This window comes from Cervus canadensis, chromosome 26 (assembly GCF_019320065.1).
Source record: "Cervus canadensis isolate Bull #8, Minnesota chromosome 26, ASM1932006v1, whole genome shotgun sequence".
NCBI lineage: Eukaryota > Metazoa > Chordata > Mammalia > Artiodactyla > Cervidae > Cervus > Cervus canadensis.
This window is the reverse complement of record NC_057411.1, coordinates 21,857,112-21,883,592: the sequence shown is the minus strand read 5'-3', so window position 1 is coordinate 21,883,592 and position 26,481 is coordinate 21,857,112. Positions and strand designations below refer to the sequence as shown.

The window sequence follows — 26,481 nt, the reverse complement described above, 5'->3', positions numbered from 1 at the left end:
GTTCTCCTTTTTCCCATGGGGTGAAATCCCTTTGAGCAAATCACTGGAAGATTTGGTGATCTAGTTAAAAAGCTTTCCATGTTTTACTACATGGCCATCCTCAGTTTTTGCATTCTGCAAGGTTTCTGCTCTACTTTTGTTGTAGTCCAGAACTTAACCAGTGTAATTTAAATTGATTTCTACTTGTTCATTTATTGTTTTTTGGGGGGGTACAGGTGTTTGGAACTCCTAACCTTCCAACTTGTGGATGTCATCTTATCTACTTCAGTGTCAAGGAGACTGCAGACATAAGATCTACTCACATGCTATTGATTTTGCAGCAGTCTATACACTTCTCTCTTACACATTAGTAACATAGTTTACTTGCATGTGCAAGATCATTGACTTTTGGATCAGTGATAATGCTGACAAAACAATATTAAACACTTTATTATCATGAAATGTTCTACACTTTGCCCTTGCAATTGATTTCCACAGCTGCTGACTACTCATAAAATTTAGTTATTTGAAATGTAGGAGTTAAATTTTAACTTCCTGATTGATTTCTCCCTGGATATAAGCATGAACAATACCAAAAGAATAGAGTAACTTTTAAGTACTGCATATGAGCAAAATGTCTATGAAATGGTTCTCACTTCTGCTGCTACTACAGCTGACTTGCTACTTTAGCTCTGGGAGCTGTGGAAAGGTGCTGGTGTGGCCAGTGGAATTTAGTCACTGGATGAATATGAAGGCAGTTCTGGATGAACTGGTCATGAGGGGTCATGAGGTGACTGTTCTAATATCTTCAGCCTCCACTATTACTGATGCCGAAAAACCATCTGCTTTTAAGTTTGAGATTTTCCCTGTATCTTTAATTAAAGATGATTTTGAGATTGCTGTCAAGAATTTGCTTGAGAAATGGACATATATGGCAAAAAATTCATTTTGGACAAATGTTTCATCATTTAGAGAATTGAGAAGCTTACTTTTTGAATTTTCTGGAATGCTTATGAAGGTCTGTAAAGAAGTTGTTTTGAACAAGAAAGTTATGACAAAACTACAGGAATCAAGGTTTGATGTCCTCCTTGCAGATGCTGTTGGACCCTGTGGTGAGCTGCTGACTGAGATACTTGGAATACCTTTAGTGTACAGTCTCCGCTTCTCGCCTGGCCATTTGTTTGAAAAGTATAGTGGAAAACTTCCATTCCCACCATCTTATGTGCCTGTTATATTTTCAGCATTAAGTGATCACATGACATTCATGGAAAGGGTCAAAAATATGATATATGTACTTTATTTTGACTTCTGGTTCCAGACATTTGATGAGAAGGCATGGGATGAATTTTACAGTGAAGTACTAGGTAAGTCATCTTTTCAGTTGTTACCACAAAGTCCTAATTTTCCAAGTGCCTTGGAAGGTGACCACATAAACAGAAACCCACAATATTTTGTCTCTTAAAAGGAAATGATGGAATGAAATATAAAATGACCCATCAATCCCATAAATATTATGGAAACACTTAAATTATAATATAACGTAGAACCTTGTGGCCTAATACTAGTACAGGACACTCCAGGAAATCATAAACCACAAATTGAAACACTTAGGATTTCTCCAAGCAATTTTATATGTAACTGATGAAACTTCATCTTTTAACTCACTGGAAACCTCATTAAATAGCTTGATAAATAAAGACAAGTAGATTAAGGAATTAAAAACACATTTGTAGTGTGAGTCTTTAGGAAGCATTTAGAAATTGTTTCTACTTGTGTAGCTCATTTTCCATAATATATATTATATTATTCAGTGTACACATACAAGTTTCCAGATCATATTTCATTATATCATATCATATTATATGTACACACAGACACACACACACACACACGTATATATTTGCTTTATCAAAGAACATACACTTTCAAACATCTTTCTCTATATTATTCCAAATTCCTTTCCCCATATTACCTAATATATTCACATGGCAATATTCTCTTTTGATCTAATATTTGTTGTTATTTTTGTTTTTACTTTTCATTTAAGGAAGACCCACTACATTTTTAGAGACAATTGGAAAAGCTGATATGTGGCTCATTCGAACCTATTGGGATTTTGAATTTCCTCGCCCAGTGCTGCCAAATTTTGAATTTGTTGGAGGCCTCCACTGCAAACCTGCCAAACCCCTGCCTAAGGTCACCTACTCTTCTTTGTTGTGCTTTGTTAACTTTGCATTTTTGATAAGAATAATCTTACAAAATTCTAGAATTTTGATTACAGTAAATCATATATGGGAAGCTGGATAAAGTGACCTTCCAGTTAGAAACTAATACATTTCCATACCAACACAAGTACCTGAATTTCATTATCATCGCAAAATAAAGTGGGATACCTGGGAGACTTTGAGACTATGTTAGTTAAATTAAGGCCTTGATAATTCAGTGCACAATAGAGAATCAAATATTCATTAAAGAATAATTAAAAAGGGACAAGCATAGTCCAGAAATAAGTGCTAACATGCAGAGGAATGGTGTGGACACAGTTTCTGCCGTCTGACACTCTACCTAGAAAGACAGAATGAAAACAAGTAATAAAATGTGTTACTATAAGGAAAGACCAAAATGCCAAAGAAACATCCTGCAGGAATCATAGAAAATATCTTGGTCAGTAAGTTCAGTCGCTCAGTCGTGTCCAACACTCTGCGACCCCATGAACCGCAGCACACCAGGCCTCCCTGTCCATCACCAACTCCCGGAGTCCACCCAAACCCATGTCCATTGAGTTGGTGATGCCATCCAACCATCTTATCCTCTGTCATCCCCTTCTCCTCCTGCCCCCAATCCCTCCCAGCATCAGGGTCTTTTCCAGTGAGTCAGCTCTTCGCATCAGGTGGCCAAAGTATTGGAGTTTCAGCTTCAGCATCAGTCTTTCCAATGAATGCCTAGGACTGATCTTTAGGATGGACTGGTTGGATCTCCTTGCCATCCAAGGGACTCTCAAGAGTCTTCTCCAACACCACAGTTCAAAAGCATCAATTCTTCGGTGCTCACCTTTCTTCACAGTCCAACTCTCACATCCATACATGACCACTGGAAAAACCATAGCCTTGACTAGACGGACCTTTGTTGACAAAGTAATGTCTCTGCTTTTTAATATGTTGTCTAGGTTGGTCATAACTTTCCTTCTGAGGAGTAAGCGTCTTTTAATCTCATGGCTGCAATCACCATCTGCAGTGATTTTGGAGCCCAGAAAAATAAAGTCTGACACTGTTTCCCCATCTATTTGCCATGAAGTGATGGGACCGGATGCCATGATCTTAGTTTTCTGAATGTTGAGCTTTAAGCTAACTTTTTCACTCTCCTCTTTCACCTTCATCAAGAGGCTCTTTAGTTCTTCTTCCCTTTCTGCCATAAGGGTTGTGTCATCTGCATATCTGAGGTTATTGATATTTCTCCCAGTAATATCTTGGAGGCATTGATAATTAAGGTGAAATATAAAGGATGCTCAGGAATAATTGAAGGTAAGGAATGTGGATATTTTAGGAATCAGCAAAGTAAAATGGATGGGAATGGGTGAATTTAACTCAACTGACCATTATATCTACTTCTGTGGGAAAGAATCCCTTAGAAGAAATGAAGTAGTCATTATAGTCAACAAAAGAGTCTGAAATGCAATACTTGGATACAGTCTTACAAACGACAGAATGATCTCTGCTCATTTCCATCAATCTAAGATTAATCTGTGTTTGATCTCTGATATTCCACCCATTCAATATCACAGTAATCCGTCTATGCCCCAGACAGTAATGCTGAAGAAGCTGAAGTTGAACAGTTCTATGAGGACCTACAAGACCTTCTAGAACTAACACCCAAAAAAGATATCCTTTTCATTGTAGGGGACTGGAATGCTAAAGTAGGAAGTCCATGGGGTCGCAAAGAGTTGGACATGACTGAGTGACTGAACTCTACTTAACTGAACTGAACTGAAGGTAGAGGAAGATACAAAAGGAAAGCATAGTAATGACAATTTCCAAGAAGTCCAAGTTCAGTCTAAACAGGAAGAAGCTGAGTAAAAAAGCAGAAAATGCTGAAGAGTTAAGTTGCAGACGTATTATTGTAAGGAGTTTGGCACATCTAGCAGGATGTAAGGGAGACAATTAAAAGGGTGAAGAAAAGGGAGAGATGATCACATTAAAAAAAAAATCACAGGATGTAGTCACTGGGTTGGATTGTAACATGGCAAGAGTGGAAAGGGATACTATTTAACAGGTTGTAGCAAGATATAGGCAGTGATGGAAAACTAGACAAAAATGTTCATAGAGATATAACCACACTAATTTATAATAATAGTACCAACCTCAAATTGTCCTTGAAGGAAAAAAATGTGTTAATACATGTGAAATATCTAAAATGTCACTGGCCCATACTCAGTGATCCAGAAGAAATATTAATTATTTTCATTATCGTTATTTTGTTACTATAACATACTGTCAATAACCCAATGTGTGCCAGCCACATAGATCTAATTTCTAATTGAAATTGAAATTACTTTCCTAATCATCAAGATTATATTATCCAGCAAACTGTCAGAGAATAAATATCCCATGGAATCTTTTAAAAGCAAATTTTAAAAGTTAACTTAACTAAAAGGTAATAAAAATAATTTAATAAATTCAACAAAATTTACTTTAAATAAAATCTAATTGACATTTAAACTTTTTTAATATTAAGAATTTTAAGGTTTTGGCAATCAGACGAGCAAGATGTAAAATATTTGTTGTAAGGATTGAGGCTCCTTACCAGTGCTCTAGATAAAATGAAAAATCTTCTTCAACAATATAAATGTATGCCTTAGTTATTTGCACCTAAATCCAACCCTTACTTGCTTTCACATCAGCATTTAAACCATTCTTCATTTGAAATCCCAGGGGTTTACATCTTACATCATAAAAGAGATAACTCCATCTGTTATAATAGAACAGATGATTTTGCCTACACTAATCCTCTTGTTATTCAATTGCTCTGTCGTGTCTGACTTTTTGCTACCCCACGGACTGCATCACACCAAGCTTCCCTGTCCTTTACCATCTCCTGGGGGTTTCCTCAAACTCATGTCATTGAGTAGGTGATGCCATCCAACCATCTCATCCTCTGTCATCCCCTTCTCCTCGTGCCCTCAGTCTTTCCCAGCATCAGAGTCTTTTCTAATGAGTTGACTCTTCACCTCAGGTAGCCAAAGTACTGGTGTTTCAGCTTCAGCATCAGTCCTTCCAAAGAATATTCAGGGTTGATTGCTTTCAGGAATGACTGGTTTGATCTCCTTGCAGTCCAAGGGACTCTTAAGAGTTTTCTCCAGAACTGTTTAGAAAACCTCAGTAAAAGTTCCCTTAAGGAATGCAGGTCTCAACGTCATAGATGCTTAACAGAATGAGCACAGAGAAAATCTACCCTGCATACGTAAGTAAGTAAGTAAAGTCGCTCAGTCGTGTCCGACTCTTTGCGACCCCATGGGCTGTAGCCTACCAGGCTCCTTTGTCCATGGGATTTTCCAAGCAAGAGTACTAGAGTGGGTTGCCATTTCCTTCTCCAGGGGATCTTCCCGACCCAGGGATTGAACCTGGGTCTCCAGCATTGGAGACAGACACTTTACCATCTGAGCCACCATATATAAGAACCATAAATAATGTTCAGATTTTTAAAAAAAGGGGAGCCCACAATTTCTACAAATTGAATCTAAAACCGTCTGTAGTTTCAGAGTATAAGGAATTCTATTTATAGGGTAATATTCCTTATGAAAGAAAGCAATAATCTAGTCTCTTTTAGATTGACCTAAGACATAAATTTAAAGCAAGCAATCTTTAGCCAACTGTTTTGTGGTCTCTTTTTAAAAATTAATTAATTTTTGTCTGTACTGGGTCTTCGTTGCTGTGCTGGCTCTCTCTAGTTGCAGCGCACGGGCTTCTCACTGAGGTGGCCTGCAGGCTCTAGATTTGCAGGGTCAGTGGTTGTGGTGAATGTGATTAATTGCCCCTGGGGATGCCCTGAGGCAGGTGAGATCTTTCCATACCAGGGATGAAACACACATTCCCTGCATTGCCAGGAGGATTCTTAACCACTCGGCCACCAGGGAGGTCCTGTGAACCCATAATAGATCATTTTTGTCAACTCTTTATTGGTGGCAAAATGAAACTGATATCTTTTTCAAGGGTAAAATTCAATAACTGTTGTTTTTTTTTTTCTCTCTCTCTCTCTGTTTTTTAAACTAATTCCAATTTTACTGGAATACAGCTGATTAACCATGTTGTTACAGCTTCAGGTGGAAAACAAAGGGACTCAGCCATGCACATACATGTCTCCATTTTCCCAAAAACTCCCCTCCCATCTAGGCTGCCACTTAACATTGAGCAGAGTTTCCTATGTTATCATTTAGGTCCTTGCTGGTTATCCATTTTAGATATAGCAGTGAGTAGTATCTGTTCTGACTGCAAATTGCTTGGATTACCTATAGGAACCTTCTCAGAGTCCAAAGGCTGAGATAAGATAGTGAAAGTTCTATGCTATCTAACCATATTTTTGAAATTTCCATTTCTTCATTTCAGGAGAGTGATATTATTAGTAGGTGGGGAGGTTAGGAGAGGAGGAAGAAGAATGAAGGGAAACATGAATAGTAGTATAATCATGATAAATCAGTAATATTTGCTATTATTATCAAGCTGAAGAAATAAGATATAATTCCAAGTCAATGACTGTGAGGACTTCATTGCATAAGGAAACTATTTATTCACACTACTAACTTTTCCAGTAATTATTGGATTCTAGAAAATTTCTGCACTTTTTAAAGAATTAGGATATTTGACAAAATGCATTGAGTCAAAAATGCTTATAGATTTTAGCTTCATAATATACTTATTGAAACTATACAGAGAAAATAATCAAGATGTCCTAGCACAATATTTTGGGCAATAATTCAAAAATGTCAACACTGGAAATAATAGAAATAAAGCAATGGTTAAGTAGTTTATAAATGCTCACATCATACCATCACAATGATTTCATCAAAGAATGCTTAATTACACTGTCAGCTATGAAGTTTAGTTGGAAAAAATAAATATAATAAGATCACAATTTTCTTCTAGGATAAAAAATAATGTAAGCTGGGATTACAATTTTCAAAATATATATATCAAATGCACATTTAATATAGCAGTAGCATAAAAATTAGAATGAAAGCACAAATTTTAGCATAATGCCCTCTATGCTTATTCAGGTTGTCAAAAAAGGCAGGATTTCCTTCTTTCTCATGGGTGAATAACATTATATTCTGAGTGTGTGTGTTCATGTTTGTGTTTGTGTATATATTTATCACATCATTTTTATGGATTCATCCATTGATGGGCACTTAAGTAGTTCCCCTGATTATTGCAAATATTGTTGCAATAAACATGGGAGTGCATGTATTTCATCTACCCCGTTTTTATTTCTGTTGGTTATATATGCAGAAGTAGGACTTCTGGATCATACAATGAATCTATTTTTAATTTTTTGAGGAAATTTCATTTTGTTTTCAATAAAGGTGGAACCAATTTACATTCCCATTGTCAGTGTAAAAGCATTCACTTTTATTCATATTCTCACTAACACTTTCCTTTTCTTGGTGTAGACTTTCTAACCTTGATTTGCATTTCCCTGATAATTAGCGATATTGATAACTGGTGGCCATTTGGATGTCTTCTTTGAAAAATGTGTGCTTTGTTTATCTGCCTATTCTCTAATTGAATTTTTTGTTGCTATTGAGTTTTCTGAGTGCTATATATATTTTGGACTTTAGTTCCTCACTCAATATGTAATTTGTGAAATTTTTCTCCCATTCTGTAGTTTGGTTTCATTTTGTTGATTGTTTCCTTTGTTGTGCAGAAGCTTTTAAGTTTGATGTAGTCCCACTTGTTGATTTTTTTAATGTCATATTAAAAAACAATCACTTTCAAGACTACTGTTTAGGAGTATCATCTCTACATTTTCTTTAAAAGTATTATGGTATCTGGTGTTATGCTTAAGTGTTTGATAAATCTGAGGTAATGTTTTGAGGGTGTAAGATAGGGGTCTCATTTCATTTTTTTTTCTTTGCCTATGTTTTTTCAAATTTGTCAGAAGTAAAAGAAGTGTTTATTTTTTCCCTATTGGGTATCTTGGTTCCTTTGTTGAATTTTAGTTTGCTATATATGCAGGGATTTTTTCTAGACACTGTATTATGCTTCACTGGTATGTTTGCATTTATAGGCCAGTACCATATTGCTTTAGAAGCTGTGGTACATATACACCATGGAATATTACTCCGACATTAAAAAGAATTCATTTGAATCAGTTCTAATGAGATGGATGAAACTGGAGCCCATTATACAGAGTGAAGTAAGCCAGAAAGATAAAGACCATTGCAGTATACTAACACATATATATGGAATTTAGAAAGATGGTAATGATAACCCTATATGCAAAACAGAAAAAGAGACACAGATGTACAGAACAGAATTTTGGACTTTGTGGGAGAAGACGAGGGTGGGATGTTTCGAGAGAACAGCATCGAAACATGTATATTATCTAGGGTGAAACAGATCACCAGCCCAGGCTGGATGCATGAGACAAATGCTCGGGCCTGGTGCATTGGGAAGACCCAGAGGAATCGGGTGGAGAGGGAGGTGGGAGGGGGGATCTGGATGGGCGATATATGTAAATCCATGGCTGATTCATGTCAATGTATGACAAAACCCACTACAATATTGTAAAATAATTAGCCTCCAACTAATAAAAATAAATGGAAAAAAAAAGAAAAAGATAATTGAAAATTAAAAAAAAATAAAATAAATGCTATCCCTTTAGACTATAGCAAAGTAGATGAGCTTCCCTTGTGGCTTAGCGGTAAAGAATCTGCCTTCAATGCTGGAGACTGGGGTTCAGTCCCTGGGTTGGGAAGATCCTCTGGAGAAGGAAATGGCAAGCCACTCCATTATTCTTGTCTAGAAAATCCCATGGATGGAAGAACCTGGCGGGCTATAGTCCATGGGGTCACAAGAGTCGGATACATCTGAGCAACTTCAATTTTGTACTATAATTTGAAATTTGGAGGTGTGATGCCTTTGGCTTTGGGTAGCATGGATATTTTAACAATATAAATATCCTGACCTGTGAACATAGGATATCTTTCGATTTATGTGTTTTTTCTTCTATTTCTTTCAACAAAGTCTTGGAGTTATCACTGTAAAGATCTTTCACTTTACTGGTTACATTTCTAGTTATTTTCTTGTTTTTGGTCCTGTTGTAAATGGGGTAGCTATTCCATTAATAGTACATACAAATGTAACTGATTTCTCTATATTGATTTTACATCCTGCAACTTTACTGAATTTGTTGATTAGCTCAGTTTTGTGGTTAAATCTATTTTTTCTGTGCTAAAATCTATGCCATCTGCAAAAAATGACCATTTTATTTCTTTCTTTCTGTTTGCATGCATGTGTGCTCAAGTACACAGTTGTGTCTGACTTTGCAACCCTCTGAACTGTAGCCCCCCCAACCTCCTCTGTCCCTGGAATTTTCCAGGCTACAGTACTGGTGTGCGTTGCCATTTCCACTTCCAGGGAATCTTCCTGACCCAGGGACTGAACCTGCATTTCCTACATCTACTGCATTGGCAGGCAAATTCTTTACCACTGAGAAGCCCTTCTTTCTGATTAAGAAGCCTTTTTGCTTTTGTGTTGCCTAGTTATTCTAACTAGGACTTCTAGTACAATGTTGAATCAGTGTAAGAGTGGCATCCTTTTCTTGTTCCTGGTCTTACAGAAAAAGCTTTCAAGTTTTCACTGTTGAGGATAAATGTTAGTTTTGGGTATATATATATAGCTTTTATTGCATTGAGGTATGTTACCTCTATACCTAAAAAATGAGGGTTTCTATCATGAAAGAATGATGTATGTTTTCAAATGCTTTTTTTATTTTTTTGTACATCTGTTGAAATGACCAAGCTATTTTATATTTCATTCTATAAATGTAATATGTTACAAATATTTTGGGGTATATTGGACCATATTACATCCCAGAGAAATATTCCATTGGTGACAGTATATAAGCTTTTAAATGTATTCTTAAATTCAGCTTGCTGATATTTTAGTGATAATCCTTACGTATACATTCAGTCTGGATATTGGCCTGTAGATTTTTTCTTGTAATGTGCTTATCTATTTGGTGTCAGGGTAATGCTGGCCTTGTAGAATGAGTTTGAAAAGGTACCCTCCAACCCTTAATTTTGGGGAAGATTTTTCTGAAGGGGTAACACTAATTTTCTTTAAATATTCATAGAATTTATCAGTGAATGCATCTGGTTCTGAGTTTTGTGTGCTAGGAGATTTTTGATTTATGATTCAATATCTTTACTCACTGGGACAGTTCAGATTTTCTATTTCTTCCTGATTCAGTCTTGGTTGTTTAGATTGCGTGTTTCTAGGAAGTTGTCTATTCTTTTCCAATGTGTAATTTGTTATTATGTAATTCATCATAGTAGTCTCTTATGAGCCTACATATGTTTGTCATATCAGTTGTAATTTCTCCTATTTCATTTTCATGTTTTGAATCTTTTTTTCTTGGTAAATCTAGTTAGATGCTGTTAGTTTTGCTTATCTTTTTTGAAAAAACAGAAAAAGACAGTGTATGATATCACTTGGACCCAGAATCTAAAAATGCCAAATGTGTAAAAACAGAAGTAATATAGAGATTACCAAGGACTAAAGGATAGGAGAATAGGAGAGATATTTAAGGGTACAAGTTTGCATCCTGTAGTAAATAAGTCCTAGAGATCTAAAGTACAGAATAGTGAATATACACAAGAGTATAATATTATAATCATCATACTTTCTGAGGGACTATATCTTAATTATACCCACCATAAAAAGTAATGATCATTACTAGACTTAATGGAGTTTCAACTAATAATAAAATGGCAATCATATTGCAAAATATAAATGATCAAATCAAGTCATACATCTGAAACTATATAATATTTTCTATATAAGATATATTTCAATTTCTTCTAAAAACATGTGAATTTGAAACTAAGGAATTCCTGGATAGAGAGTTTAGTAAATCCATTTCTTATTTTGATTTTCTATGTTTTGCATTTTTTTTGCCATAAGCCTGTATTATTTTCATAAAAATTATCAGGGAATAAGAATAACCAATACATGTCAGTAATTAATTTGTGAAAAGAGAATATATTATAATAATAATAAACAGATGCATCTTTCAGAGTATAGATGAAGAACCATTGGGTAGCAAGTCATTGAGACAAAACATTGAAGACAAGTAACTTTCAATCCTGCTATAGGTCACCAGAATGCATATATTACTTGGATACACCACGTGAGACATAAGAAAGTTTAGTGGCCTTATCACTGTGACTGATATCATTAGGGTGAAATTATATTCTGAAAAATGTGCTACACAATATGTAGTCTGCAACATTAAAGTCTGAACATATTTTTTTGTTTCTTTTTTCTGTTAATATAGTTTTGAAAAAAATTTGATGCCAAAAATTAGGATCAGAAAGTATACATTCTATGATAGAAGAGTTCAGTCATTATCTCCAGAGAGAAAAGAATAGTGAATTTAAAACAGAAGAAAGAAATAAGAAAAGGTGAGTACATGGATTATATCAGATATCCAGGAAAATTTTGCTCATTTATAGTTTTTGTAATAAAGTATATTGAGAAATGTGGAATTTCTCTGTTAATGGTAGAATAAAATCTAATAATTTTTTAAAATGAAATGGAGTCAAGAATCACAAGACAAAACAATTAAGAAACAGTTCCAGGAAAATACGGATTCACTAGGAGCTGGCATGCTACAGTCCATGGGGTCACAGAGTCGGACATGACTGAGTGACTGAACTAAACTTCTGAGGAGCTTTATTTAGTTTGACTTGAACTCGAAATGTGACCAGATCTCTACTGCAGAAGGCCATGGGGTACTTCTCCCACTGTGTTCCTGGGGGGACTGAGGTGATGATGTTAGGTTCCCTCACAGTGGTTACACATAGCACAGTCTACTGTGACATCAATTATACAATATTAATTCATGACAAAGGATGTCATATATAAACAAACCCAGTAATATGGTAACTCAAAAATGTAACTGCTCCAGCATTGCTGTTGTTATTCAATTGCTAAATCGTGTCTGACTTTGCTACTCAAGCATATCTCTGGCTTATATATAAGATTCATAGGACTATTTCATAGAACTTTCAAACTACAAGCCAAACTCTACAATATTGGTAATTAGTAATTTAGTGAGACAGAGTTTGTGAGATTATGACAAAGTTTCATGTAAGACAATGAGAGAATGACAAATATAAACAAATTTGAATCATAGATTTTTCTTAGTGCTCACAGTAAGGAAAATGATATCATAATGAATAAACTAAAATTTAAAATAATTCTCCAGAAAATCTGTCTGAAATAAATAAATGATTTAGTAGATCTATAGTAATAAAGAATTAGAGGTGAAATGAATGCTGCACTGTAGATGTACAGGAATCTGTTAGTAATTAATAACATAACTGATGAAGAGTCTCAGTATAATATTGTTTCACAGTATCTCGTTGTCACCACTGTGTATTGGCTCTATCTCATTTCCCACTTATACACAAACACGTTTTTACAAATACACATAACAGAAGAAATTGACCTCATCTCATCCATTTCCTTCCCAAGGATCTCAGGGATGTCATATGTTAAAAAAGACAGCTATTACTAAAAACAGTAGGACCTTCTGTGGTGGCTCAGATGGTAAAGAACCTGCCTGCAATGGGGGAGACCCAGGTTTGATCCCTGGGTAGGGAAGATCCCCTGGAGAAGGAAATGGCAAACCACTCTAGTATTCTTGCCTGGAGAACTCCATGACAGAGGAGCCTGGTGGGCTACAGTCCATGGGGTCACAAAGAGTCAAACAGGACTGAGCAACTAACACTTTCACCTTCAAAAACAGTATGGAGTATCCTCAGAATTTTCTAAAATGAATTTTTGGTGTTTAATATTGAGTACCAAAACTGTCCAAAGTCGAAGATGTGAAGTTAGCATGTTCAAGAATCTAGAGGGCAGGAGGGAAATCACTTTATAAACTAACTATATAGTATGTGGTAAGAATAATACACACTTCCTAATTTAAACCTGTCAATGCAGGTTACTGTTTCTGTTCAGTTGTTCAATTATGTTTGACTCTTTGCCACCCAATGGATTGCAGCATGCCAGGCTTCCCTGTCCTTCACTATCTTCTGGAGTTTGCTCAAATTCATGTCCATTGAGTCAATGATGTTATCCAACCAGCTCATCCTCTGTCATTCCTCCCACCCTCCCCTCAGTATTTCCCAGCATCAGGGTCGTTTCCAATGAATCAACTCTTCGCATCAGCTGGCCAAAGTTTTGGCCAAAGCATCAGTCCTTCCAATGAATATTCAGGATTGATATCCTTTAGGATTGACCAGTTTGATCTCCTTGCTATCCAGGGGACTCTCAACAGTCTTCTCCAGCACCACAGTTTGAAAGAATCAGTTCTTTGGTGCTCAGCCTTCTTGAGAGTCCAACTCTCTCATCAACATGACTACTAGAAAAAACATATTTTGAGTCTATGGACCTTTGTCAGCGAAGTGATGTCTCGGCTTTTGAATATGCTAAGATGGTCACAGTGTTCCTTCCAAGTATCTTTTAATTTCATAGCTACAGTCACCGTTCACAGTGATTTTGGAGCCCCCCAAAATAAAGTCTCTTACTGTTTCCATTGTTTCCCCATCTCTTTGCCATGAAGTGATGGGACCAGATACCCTGATCTGAGTTTTCTGAATGTTGCATTTTAAGCTAGCATTTTCTCTCTGCTCTTTCACCCTCAAGAGGCTTTTTAGCTCCTCTTCATTTTCTGCCATTAGGGTGGTGTCATCTGCATATCTGAGGTTGTTGATATTTCTCCCAACAATCTTGATTCCAGCTTATGTTTCATCCAGCCTGGCATTTTGCATGATATACTCTGTCTATTACTTAAACAGGCAGAGTGACTAGATACAACCTTGAGTTAGTCTTTTCCCAATTTTGAACTAGTTCGTTGTTCCATGCCCAGTTCTAAGTGTTGCTTCTTGTCCTGCATACAGATTTCTCAGGATGCAGGTAAGGCAGTATCCCCATCTCTTTAAAATTTTTCCACAGTATGTTGTCATCCACACAGTCAAAGGCTTTAGCATGATCAATAAGCAGAAGCAGATGTTTCACTGGAATCCCCTCGCTTTTCCTGTGATCCAACAGATGTTGGCAATTTGATCTCTGGTTCCTCTGCCTTTTTCTAATCCAGGTTGTACACCTGGGAGTTCTCAGTTCACCTGCTGTTGAAACCCAGCACCGATACGTATGAGTTAGCAATTCCTCTTCTGGTTTTATACTAAAAAGAATTGAAATGAGGATCCCAATGAGATATTTTCACACCATATCCATGAAAGCACTATTCATAAGAGCCAAGAGGTTGAAGCAATTGAATGTCCATAAACAGAATAAAAAAAAATGTTGTAGATACAAAAGATGGAGTATTACTCAGTCTTCAAAGGAAAATTTTGACACATGTCACAACATGAATGAATCTTATGCTAAGTGAATTAAGCCAGAGGTGCAAAGACAGACTGTACAATTCAACTTGAAAAAAGTATCTAGACTAATCTAATCTGTGCAAACATAGAGTAGAATAATGGTTGCCAGGGACTGAGGAAAGATGAAAATGGAGTTTCTTAATGGGTGCAGACTTCCATCTTTGTTAGATGAAAAAGTTCTGGAGATTGGTGCAAAATGTGAATGTAATTAATATTATCAAACCATACACATAGGAATGATTAAGATGGTAAAATTTTATGTTGCATTCATTTTACCATGATATTAAAAAAAAACCAACAGTGACAACTCTAATAATTTCTAGACTATATCTGATTTTGTCTCTTTAGTTGCTTTATTTTGGTAAACTTTTCAATATAGTTTGCTATGTTGTTGTTGCTCATTTGTGATAAAGTAAATTATTTTCCACAGGAAATGGAAGAGTTTGTTCAGAGCTCTGGAGAAAATGGTATTGTGGTGTTTACTTTGGGGTCAATGATCAGTAACATAACAGAAGAAAAAGTCAATGTAATTGCATCAACCCTTGCCCAGATTCCACAAAAAGTATGTAAAGTAACTTAATAGTGGATAAGTACTTAAGGAAACTATTAAATTCTGTAAAAAGCCTAATTACAGATATACTATGCAAGAAGGACAAACTGTTAAGATATCTCCAAATTTTCTCAGATCATATATATATATATATACATATATATATGGTAGATGGTAGAACAGTACATAGAATGTCTTCAACTGACATTAAATTTGGATTAACACTGTAATCACAAAGAAAAATATTTACGAGATGCAGTGTGAATTTTGGTATTGTAATGGTAGTATGGACAGGAAAAGAAATCACCAAATTCTGTCTTGTCATTTGCACATTTTCCCAAAGGACTCCTGAAGACAAGACACACAGATGTTCTCAGGAGTTGAATTTTCACAGTATATGTAACCTCTCAATAATGTTAAGCACTATTGATAAAAGTCTGGAGCGCTTCTTGCAGTTTGTACTTGCCAGGAATTCCTGGTCCCTTTTACTTCCCTTAAGTTTTGGGACGGACCTAATCAGTGTGCTTTCTAGGTTGCTATTCAGAGATAGGTTGGCTTCTCATAATTGTTTATGCTAATTTTTTTGCTGAAAAACTAAGTTACTTTACATTCACAGAGCAAATACAAGTTAAACACTAATAAATTAAATCTAGTTTATGAGAATTGCTTGGAATTACAAAACTGGTCCTTACTTTGCTACGATACCTAGAGACCGTATTTATCAGTGCTGTCGGTGCTTTCTGCTTCGTTGTTGAAGCATTCAGGGTCAGTTGAATAACTTTAGTGACACAATTTTGAAACTTTTTCAACAACCTTATTGTCCCTTACAAATTACCAACCAACTCATTTTTTTGTAAAGGTAAAACATTTCCAAGCCTAGTATGATAATAGTGGTAACAATCTGGCGGTGGTGGTATAGTCAATGTCGTGTCTGATTCTTATGATCCCATGGACTGTAGCCTGCCTTGCTTCTCTCCATGGGATACTCCAAGTGGGATTATTGGAGTCAGTTGCCATTTCCTTCTCCAATAATCTGGATTTATGTAAAAAAAAATTCCAGTTGTCATTGTTTTTGGAAGTAGTGTTTAGCAATTTGTAATCTGAATGAAGTTATATTTTCTAGACAGCCCTAAATAACTTATTATTAACAAACTATAAATAAGCAGAGCATTTCTCTTAATTTGCAAATTCCGTGCATTTTCTTCTTTGTAATCAAAAATTGTAAAATTCTAATAAATTAAATTGTATTAACATGTGGCTATAAGTAAGCACTTCTATAACAGTTTAAAAGTAATTGATGAATAAATTTGAAAATGAGATTTAGAATACAAACTAAAACAAAATATGTGGTTTATTGTTAATTTGCCACAGTCTTTCTGCACTAGAAATAAGATCATCTAAAAATTTCTTAAATATTTGAATTTGTCATTGACAAGCTATTTGTCTGTGTCATCATATGTGAGATATCAAGATTGCATTCCATCTCAGATTGAACCTAAAAATGAGTACATCAATTATGGGTGTTGCTATTAAGTATATATTATTAGTTATTATAAATTAAGGCCTTATGCTCTGATTTATATTTCTGTTATACAGAGACATTTAAATGTTATTTATTTAAAATTTTAACACTATGACTTTGAAGTTTAAATCATGGAATAAGGTATTTCCTTTACCTTAACAGGTTCTATGGAGATATGATGGCAAGAAACCAGATACCCTAGGGCCCAATACCCGTCTGTATAAGTGGATCCCCCAGAACGACCTTCTTGGTAAGACTTGGCAGAAAAATACTGAAAACATGAGTAACAGCTGAGCAGAGTGATACTACTTCAATAGGAAACAAACTTATCCAACATTTATTATTGAACACTCCTTTGAGTTTAAGTAAGAAAACTTTACTCCTTCATTGCTATTTCCAGCCCCAGAGGAAAAAAAAAAAAAAGGAGAAAATTTAACAGCATTGTATTATACATGGTCACATCCTTCACATTCAGAATCAAAATATATTTACTTTAGCTATAATTACTTTTCACTGTGAAATTTTAAGTGACTTTGTGCATTTGTTCTGTCTCTGAATTCTCTCCTTACACCTATCTTTTCCACTCTTTCAGTTCAGTTCAGTTCAGTCACTCACTCGTGTCTGACACTTTGCGACCCCATGAACTGCAGCACGCCAGGGCTCCCTGTCCATCATCAACTCCCAGAGTTTACCCAAACTCATGTCCATTGAGTCGCTGATGCCATCCAACCATCTCATCCTCTGTGGTCCCCTTCTCCTCGTGCCTTCAATCTTTCCCATCATCAGGGTCTTTTCAAATGAGTCAGCTCTCGCATCAGGTAGCCAAAGTATTGGAGTCTCAACTTCAACATCAGTCCTTCCGATGAATATTCAGGACTAATCTCCTTTAGGATGGACTGGTTGCATCTCCTTTCAGTCCAAGTGACACTCAAGAGTCATCTCCAACACCACAGTTCAAATGCCTCAATTCTTCGGTGCTCAGCTTTCTTTATAGTTCAACTCTCACATCCATACATGACTACTGGAAAAACCATAGCCTTGACTAAATGGGCTTTGTTGACAAAGTAATGTCTCTGCTTTTTAATATGCTACCTAGTTTGGTCATAACTTTCCTTGCAAGGGGTAAGCGTCTTTTAATTTCATGGCTGCAGTCACCATCTACAGTGATTTTGGAGCCCAGAAAAATAAAGTCTGACACTGTTTCCACTGTTTCCCCATCTATTTCCCATGAAGTGATGGGACCGGATGCCATGATCTTAGTTTTCTGAACGTTGAACTTTAAGCCACGTTTTTAAGTCTCCTCTTTCACTTTCATCAAGAGGCTTTTTAGTTCCTCTTCACTTTCTGCCATAAGGGTGGTGTCATCTGCATATCTGAGGTTATTGATATTTCTCCTAGAATTCTTGATTCCAGCTTGTACTTCCTCCAGCCCAGCATTTCTCATGATGTACTCTGCATATAAGTTAAATAAGCAGGGTGACAATATACAGCTTTGACGTATTCCTTTTCCTATTTGGAACCAGTCTGTTGTTCCGTGTTGAGTTCTAACTGTTGCTTCCCAACCTACATACAAGTTTTTCAAGAGGCAGGTCAGGTGGTCTGGTATTCCCATCTCTTTCAGAATTATCCACAATTTATTGTGATCCACACAGTCAAAGGCTTTGGCATAGTCAATAAAGCAGAAATAGATGTTCTTCTGGAACTCTCTTGCTTTTTCGATGATCCAGTGGATGTTGGCAATTTGATCTCTGGTTTCTCTGCCTTTTCTAAAACCAGCATGAATATTTGGAAGTTCACGGTTCATGTATTGTTGAAGCCTGACTTGGAGAATTTTGAGCATGCCTTAGGGATATTTTAAATGATACTTAAAAATAAGAGTTCCTCTTTTTATTACCTGTGGCTCTACATTTTCTATCAGAAAGCATTCATATCTTTTACATCAAGTAGTCACACATTTCAAGATAAATTGTAGCTTTTCCTTCCTCTGGTTCCACTGCCATTACCATTTACCCTTCTTGTTGCCTTGACACACTTCCTATCAGGCTAAATGGCTTCATATTGTTTTAGAGATTAAATTTCTGACATGCCCTCCATTTTTTTGTTGCAAAAATGTTGTCTTTTACCCAGAATTCCCTTTCAGGTTCTTCACCAATCTTGGATTCATTTGTGAAGTTCAAGTGACGTAGCTCTTTATAAAGTCTTCACTTACCTCTCCATCAGTTTTAGGGATTTCTTATTCTGAGTTCTGAAGCAATTTAAATACAGTTTTGTATATTATCTAAAATAACTGCTTATTTCAGTTGCTGTATAATGCTCAGTTCTCATTTATTTTTAAGACTTTTAATTAACAATTTTACTGAAATTCACTCAATTCCAGGTCATCCAAAAACCAAAGCCTTTATAACTCATGGTGGAACCAATGGCATTTATGAGGCCATCTACCATGGGATCCCTATGGTGGGCCTTCCTTTGTTTGCTGATCAACCTGATAACATTGAGCGAGTGAAGGCCAAGGGAGCAGCTGTCAGAGTGGACTTGCAAACAATGTCATCAAGAGATTTGCTCAATGCATTGAAGGAAGTCATTAACAATCCTTCGTGAGTATATTTGTTTCACTACATTTGGTGATAACAAATACAATAGTTGCCCCACAAGCTAGCTCATTTTATAAACTGATGTTTCTTTGCTTTTCCTTTAGCTACAAAGAGAAGGCTGTGTGGTTGTCCACCATTCACCATGATCAGCCTGTAAAGCCCCTGGACCGAGCAGTCTTCTGGATCGAGTTTGTCATGCGCCACAAAGGAGCCAAGCACCTGAGGCCAGCCGCCCACGACCTCACCTGGTTCCAGTACCACTCTCTGGATGTGATTGGGTTTCTACTGGCCTGTGTGGCAACTGTTGCATTTGTCATCACAAAATGCTTTCTCTTTTGTTACCGCACGTTTGCTAAAACAGGAAAGAAGCAAAAGAGGGAGTAGCTGAAGGCATTATGCCCCTAGGTGGAACTTCTCTAGTTTATTCCAGCACAGAAGAGTTATGATGAGCTTCACCTATGACAAAACAATTCACAATTTAGCATCTCAGATCAAAATTATTTTCAAGTGATTTTCTACCTGTTTACAAATTAGAAATAAGCTGTGCCAAAAATAAAACTGGTGAAAGGTTCAGTGAAAATAAAGGTATATGGGTATATGTTGATATTTATTATTTTAATTCAAAAGCTATACTGAAATCATTGAATTTAACTGTGTTTCACAGGTTATGCATAGCTACAAGAACAGTAATAAGTCTATTTATAATATCCATATTATTTTGTAGATATTCAGAATTTTTACTCTGTTTTGGTGTAGAATTCTATAGCTTTATCTTGCTATAGAAACTATTCAATAATTGGAATTGTATCAAAAGATGCATCCCTTCATTTCATTTGTGAGACCACTAACACTTGGTTTTTACTATCCATTCAGCCTCAGCATCATTTTTTAATCTAAAGCCATGGTGAGTCATTTGCCTTCATCCAGTTTAACTTGTTTAATAGTGGAATATTTGTGGAATTAGGAATGTAGCAACTGCTATCTTCTTCATATTATAAAACTGAGATATTTCTGAAAATCTTTGATTTCATGAGCTAATTCTCTATTTTTCATCATCTTTAAAATTAGTCATCTTGTGGGGGAATTAAATTGGTACAGCCACTATGGAGAATAAAATGAAGTTTCCTTAAAAACCTAAATTAGAGCTACCATATGACCCTGCAATCTACTCCTTAGCGTGTTTCCAGAGGAAAACATGATCCAAAAGGATCCATGCACTGTCATTGTAGCACTGTTTACAATAGCTGAGACATGGAAGCAAATTAAAGGCCCATTGAAAGAGGAATGGATAAAGATAAGGCACATATATACAATGAAATATTACTCAGCCACTAAAAAGAATAAAATAATACCATTTACAGCAACATGGATGAACCTAGAGACTGTCATACTCAGTTAAATAAGTCAGAGAAGAAAAAATATTGTATGGCATCTGTTATATGTGGAATCTTAAAAGAAATGTTACAAACGAACTTGCAAAACAGAAACATACTCACAGACTTAGAAAATGAACCTCTGATTGTCAAGGGGACAGATAAGGGGGAGGTATAGTTAGGGAGTTTGGGCCTGGCATGTACACACTGCTGTATTAAAATGGATAACCAAGAAGGACCTACTGTATAGCATGTGGAACTCTGCTTAATGTTATGTGGCAGCCTGGATAGTAGGGGTATTTGAGGGGAAAATGAATACATGTGTATGTGTGACTGAATCCCTTCACTGGTCACCTAAAACTATTACAACACTGTTAATCATTTATACCCCAATATAAAGTAAAAAGTTTAAAAAGAAAAAGAAGTTACCTGGTTGCTTTCATTACCATATTCAGCCCTTGATCAGGTGTATAAGGTCTCAGTTGCATATCAAATATATGTATATAACCTGTACTCTAAAGGGACTTATGAAATGTTCATTTTTTCCAAATGTCCCTGCATGTATCTATATGTGCTATGTTGTGCTTAGTCACTCAGTCGTGTCCAACTGTTTGCAACCCCGTGTACTGTAGTCCACCAGGCTCCTCTGTCAGTGGGGATTCTCCTGGCAAGAATACTGGAGTGGGTTGTCATTCCCTCCTCCAGGGGATCTTCCCAGCCCAGTGATCAAACCCAGGTCTTCCACATTGCAGGTGGAGTCTTGACTGACTAGGCCACCAGGGAAGCCTATATATCTATATCTACATGCATGTCTATCTATCTACACACACACACACAAATATATATATGTACATATTCTTTCAAAACAAGACGTGGCATCACTTAGCTACTTGCAGACATGATGTGAAATTCAACATGTTAAACACAAATTGAAATAATGACTATTATTCTATATAACCACACTTTAGATCAGCATTTCTCATTCTTTAATCCCTTATCTCAGAACATATTGCCACATCCCTCTCATAAGACTTATATAAACTTTCACTCTTTTTTCATGATGAAAAACAATATAGATATCACTTTCTTTAAACAGAAAAATAATTGGTGGCTATTATAGTGAAAACTCCTACAAATCTCCAAGAAAAAGTCAATAACCCAACATGAAAATAGATGAAGATGAGTAGGAAATTCACAGAAGTGAAATGGTCAGTGATACATAGAATGTGATATAGTTCATTCGTGCTTGAGGAAATGAAAATTGAGTCAATAAATTATTTTCCAACAGATGATTTGCAGAAAAAATAATCTGGTAGAACCTAGGTTTGAGGGAGTATAATATGGAAACATCTTTAAAGTACAGTTAAACATATTGTTGATGTCTATCTACATCTGGTTATGTGTCAAGGAGAAAGACTTATACATGTTCTAAATTATATTTTGAATATTCCCACTAGCACTTAAATGGCTATCAGTTAGTGAACACACTTACTTGCAATATAGGTATGGGTTATATAGCCATGAGATAAAACTGATAGATTATGGGCAACATTGTTGAGTACTTTCCATGTCACATTGCAAAATAAAGAACAAGTTCCAGAAATTATAAAAAATAAGCATGACATTGGAAATAAAACTAAATGTATGCCAATGTGTATACCACAGAGGGGATTCTCTCAAAGAATACACTGAATTTCCATTGAAGAGAATTTACATTTTTATTCTAATTTCTTATTTGCTCTTTCACAATAATGTTTTCATTTATTATGTGCTTTTAAATAACTAGTGAAATAAACATTGATTCAAGAAAATAAGTTCTAAGATTTTCGTATCATATTACCAATGTATTAGTTTCTTTCAGAACACTTGAATTGACTGGTAATCTGGCATACTATTCAATATACCAATCTAGGGGCATTTTTTAAAATATCAACTTCATGTTTAGATATTTTAAATAAAATATATGACAACATGCAGGAGGAGAAGGGGACAATAGAGGATGACATGGTTGGATGGCATCACCGACTCAATGGACATGGGTTTGGGTGGACTCTGGGAGTTGGTGATGGACAGGGAGGCCTGGCATGCTGCGGTTCATGGGGTCACAAAGAGCTGGACATGACTGGGTGACTGAACTGAACTGATGACAACATGTGTTTATAATTTCAATAGTTTCACAAATCATAATTCACAAAAATTTATTTAATGACTTTACTGTGGTTTTAATGTCAATATTTAATTTTACTACAGTAGGGACTTCTGCTGACTCATTTCGAATATTTGCATTTGCAGTATTTTTGACATGACTTCGAATACTTTGGCATCCCTTCCATCAACTAATTTCTTCTCTCTTAAACTTTAGTACGTTTAGTTGCTGTCTCTCGAATGTTGCAGTTTAACTGCCAAAGCTCAATTATGACATGCAACACATGCTGGCTCTCTATTTCTGTCTCTGTCTTTCTCTCTCTCTCTGCTCACAATGGAACTCTGTACCATACTAAATTTTTGCATTATAAATGATCATTTGTGAAGAGACACATAGATATGTCTAAGAAGTTCCAGTAGTTACAGCACCCCAATAGTTTGAGTCTTCACAAACCAATCACTAAGTACGTTCAGATTATTACAACCCCAGTCACCATAAGACTGAAGCCATCTCAGAAATCATGTAAAAGAATCACCCAGCTGAGCCCACACAATACCCAGAACTATGAGAGATAAAAATAAAATGAGTATTGTTCTAAGCCTAATACATAACAGAAACAATAATTATACTTTTGCTATAATATTATAACTGAAATTTAGCTTAATAATGGGAAATTATCAGTATCACATTTTGAAATTAACTGTGACAAGAAAGGGGAGCCTACATACCATAATGATTGCACTCTGAATGCAGGTAGCATAGATTTAAATCACTGAAAAGTTATTGCAGATTTATGTGGAGTTCGGCAAGTTATATAACCTCCCTATATCTCAGCTGTTCCATCAGATAAACTAATACAGTTATAGTAATGGTGTCACTTACTTCAGGGGTTACTGAAGTCTGACTACATTAACATTCTAAAGCACTAAATAGCTAGTGAAATATAATTTGCATTAACTAGTCTCATTAAATGCATAGAAAATTTTCAAGAAGGATTTTAGTCTTCACGTTATTATGTTTTACTGTAACATTTATCAAATATAAATGATAATAACACTGTGTTAAATATGGAAAAATTGTATATGTCAGCATTAGATATATGGTATAGGATCAGGTCAAGACGGTGGAGTACGAGGGCATGGAGCTCAACTCTCCCCACAAACACATCAAAAATACATCTTCACGTGGAACAGTTGTCACAGAAAACTAAAGGGAGACTGGTAGAACTCCTATACAAATATAGCTTCAAGAATAATTTCCACATCAATGGTAGGCTGGAAAAAAGACATAAGATTGACAACTTTGTCTCTGGGAGAGATGTTAAAAAAAAAAAAAAAAATTAGAGAAGATCCATACAGGTGGATCCTCCACGCTAGGGAACAAAGGAGTTGAGTCATACAATGGGTGTCCCAGTCCTAGGGTCCTATAGGAAGAGAAGGGGATGACAGAGGATGAGCTGGTTGGATAACATCACCGACTGAATGGACATGAATCGGAGCAATCTCTGGGAGATGGTGAAGCCTGGCGTGCTGCAGTCCTTGGGGTTGCATAGAGTCAGACATGACTGAGAGACTGAATAACAGCAACAAGGGAGGAAACAAACCCATTGGTTGCTGGGAGAACTTCTCAGACAAAGAGCACAGCTGCAGAAGCCTAGATTCTGATCTTGAAGAGTGCACAGGTGCTGCCTTGCCAACAAGCACTGAGGAAAAGCTTTACACCAGCACCTGGCAGTTCACCCTACTTCCAAATCCTAGTATGACAAACATCACAGCCCTGTTCATTCCACACTACAGCCTTGCACAGAATCTAGGTCAGCATCAATTCTTCAGTGCTCAGCTTTCTTTATAGTCCAACTTTCTCATCCATACATGACTACTGGAAAAATCATAGCTTGGAATATCTGGACCTTTGTCGGCAAAGTAATAGCTCTACTTTTTAATATGCTATCTAAGTTGGACCAGTAATGCTGAAGAAGCTGAAGCTGAATGGTTCTATGAAGACCTACAAGATCTTCTAGAACTAACACCCAAAACAGATGTCTTTTTCATTATAGGGGACTGGAATGCAAAAGTACGAAGTCAAGAAGAATAACAGGCAAATTTGGCCTTGGAGTACAGAATGAAGCAGGGCAAAGGTTAAGAGTTTTGGAAAGAGAACGCACTGGTCATGACAAACACCCTCTTCCAACAACACAAGAGAAGACTCTACACATGGACATCACCAGATGGTCAACACTGAAATCAGACTGATTATATTCTTTCCAGCCAAAGATGGAGACGCTCTATACAGTCAGCAAAAACAATATTGGGAGCTCACTGTGGCACAGACCATGAACTCCTTATGGTCAAATTCAGACTTAAATTGAAGAAAGTGGGGAAAACCACTAGGCCATTCAGGTATGACCTAAATCAATTCCCTAACAATTATACAGTGGAAGTAAGAAATAGATTTAAGGGACTAGATCTGATAGACAGAGTGCCTGATGAACTTTGGGCAGAGGTTCATGACATTGTACAGGAGAGAGGGAGCAAGACCATCTCCAAGAAAAAGAAATGCAAAAAAGCAAAATGGCTGTCTGAGGAGGCCTTACAAATAGCTGTGAAAAGAAGAGAAGCAAAAATCAAAGAAGAAAAGGAAAGATATACCCATTTGAATGCAGAGTTCCAAAGAATAGCAAGGAAAGATAAGAAAGCCTTCCTCAGTGAACAGTGCAAAGAAATAGAGGAAAACAAGAGAATGGCAAAGACTAGAGATTTCTTCAAAAAAATTAGAGCTATCAAGGGACATTTCATGTGAAGATGGGCTCAATAAAGGACAGAAATGGTACGGATCTAACAGAAGCAGAAGATATTAAGAAGAGGTGGCAAGAATACACAGAAGAACAATACAAAAAAGATCTTCACGACCCAGATAATCACAGTGGTGTGATCAGTCACCTAGAGCCAGACATCCTGGAGTCTGAAGTCAAGTGGGCCTTAAGAAGCATCACTATGAGCAAAGCTAGTGGAGGTGATGGAATTCCAGTTGAGCCAATTCAAATCCTAAAAGATGATGCTGTGAAAGTGCTACCCTCAATATGCCAGCAAATTTGGAAAACTCAGCAGTGGCCACAGAACTGGAAGAGATCAGTTTTCATTCCAATCCCTAAAAGGCAATGCCAAAAAATGCTCAAACTACCTCATGATTTCACTCATCTCACATGCTAGCAAATAATGCTCAAAATTCTCCAAGCCTGGCTTCAACAGTACATAAACTATGAACTTCCAGATGTTCAAGCTGGTTTTAGAAAAGGCAGAGGAACCAGAGATCAAATTGCCAAAATCCAATGAATCATCAAAAAAGCAAGAGGGTTTCAGAAAAGCATCTATTTCTGGTTTATTGACTATGCCAAAGCCTTTTGCTGTGTGGATCACAACAAACTGTGGAAAATTCTGAAAGAGATGGTAATACCAGACCACCTGACCTGCATCTTGAGAAACCTGTATGCAGGTCAGGAAGCAACAGTTAGAACTAGACATGGAACAACAGACTGGTTCAAAATAGGAAAAGGAGAACATCAAGGCTGTATATTGTCACCCTGCTTATTTAACTTATATGCAGAGTACATCATGAAAAACACTGGGCTGGGGGAAGCACAAGCTGGAATCAA

General features: G+C 36.3%; 2 protein-coding genes across 2 annotated transcripts in view; both read left to right on the top strand.

Moving 5' to 3' along the window:
• The first annotated feature begins 585 nt into the window (after window positions 1-585).
• On the top strand, window positions 586-20,443 carry LOC122428378 (UDP-glucuronosyltransferase 2B4-like). The gene is made up of 6 exons (XM_043448362.1): window positions 586-1,343; window positions 2,027-2,175; window positions 15,075-15,206; window positions 16,879-16,966; window positions 19,094-19,313; window positions 19,415-20,443. The coding sequence occupies exons 1-6, from the start codon at window positions 605-607 to the stop codon at window positions 19,692-19,694; spliced, it is 1,608 nt and encodes a 535-aa protein (XP_043304297.1). The 5' UTR covers window positions 586-604; the 3' UTR covers window positions 19,695-20,443.
• Window positions 20,444-24,176: 3,733 nt separating this feature from the next.
• LOC122428435 (UDP-glucuronosyltransferase 2B4-like) overlaps window positions 24,177-26,481 on the top strand; it is a 29,735-nt gene continuing 27,430 nt past the window's right edge. Inside the window, exon 1 of the mRNA XM_043448460.1 lies at window positions 24,177-24,187. The gene's annotated coding sequence lies outside the window, so the exon portion shown is untranslated. The remainder of the gene's footprint in view (window positions 24,188-26,481) is intronic.

What these genes read in the sequence shown, in the direction of transcription:
- LOC122428378 (XM_043448362.1), top strand. Translation starts at nt 605, where the DNA reads ATGAGCAAAATGTCTATGAAATGGTTCTCACTTCTGCTGCTACTACAG. An exon ending in CTGCCAAACCCCTGCCTAAG is followed by an intron (nt 2,176 to 15,074) that starts GTCACCTACTCT and finishes TATTTTCCACAG; the next exon opens with GAAATGGAAGAGTTTGTTCA. An exon ending in CCCCCAGAACGACCTTCTTG is followed by an intron (nt 16,967 to 19,093) that starts GTAAGACTTGGC and finishes ACTCAATTCCAG; the next exon opens with GTCATCCAAAAACCAAAGCC.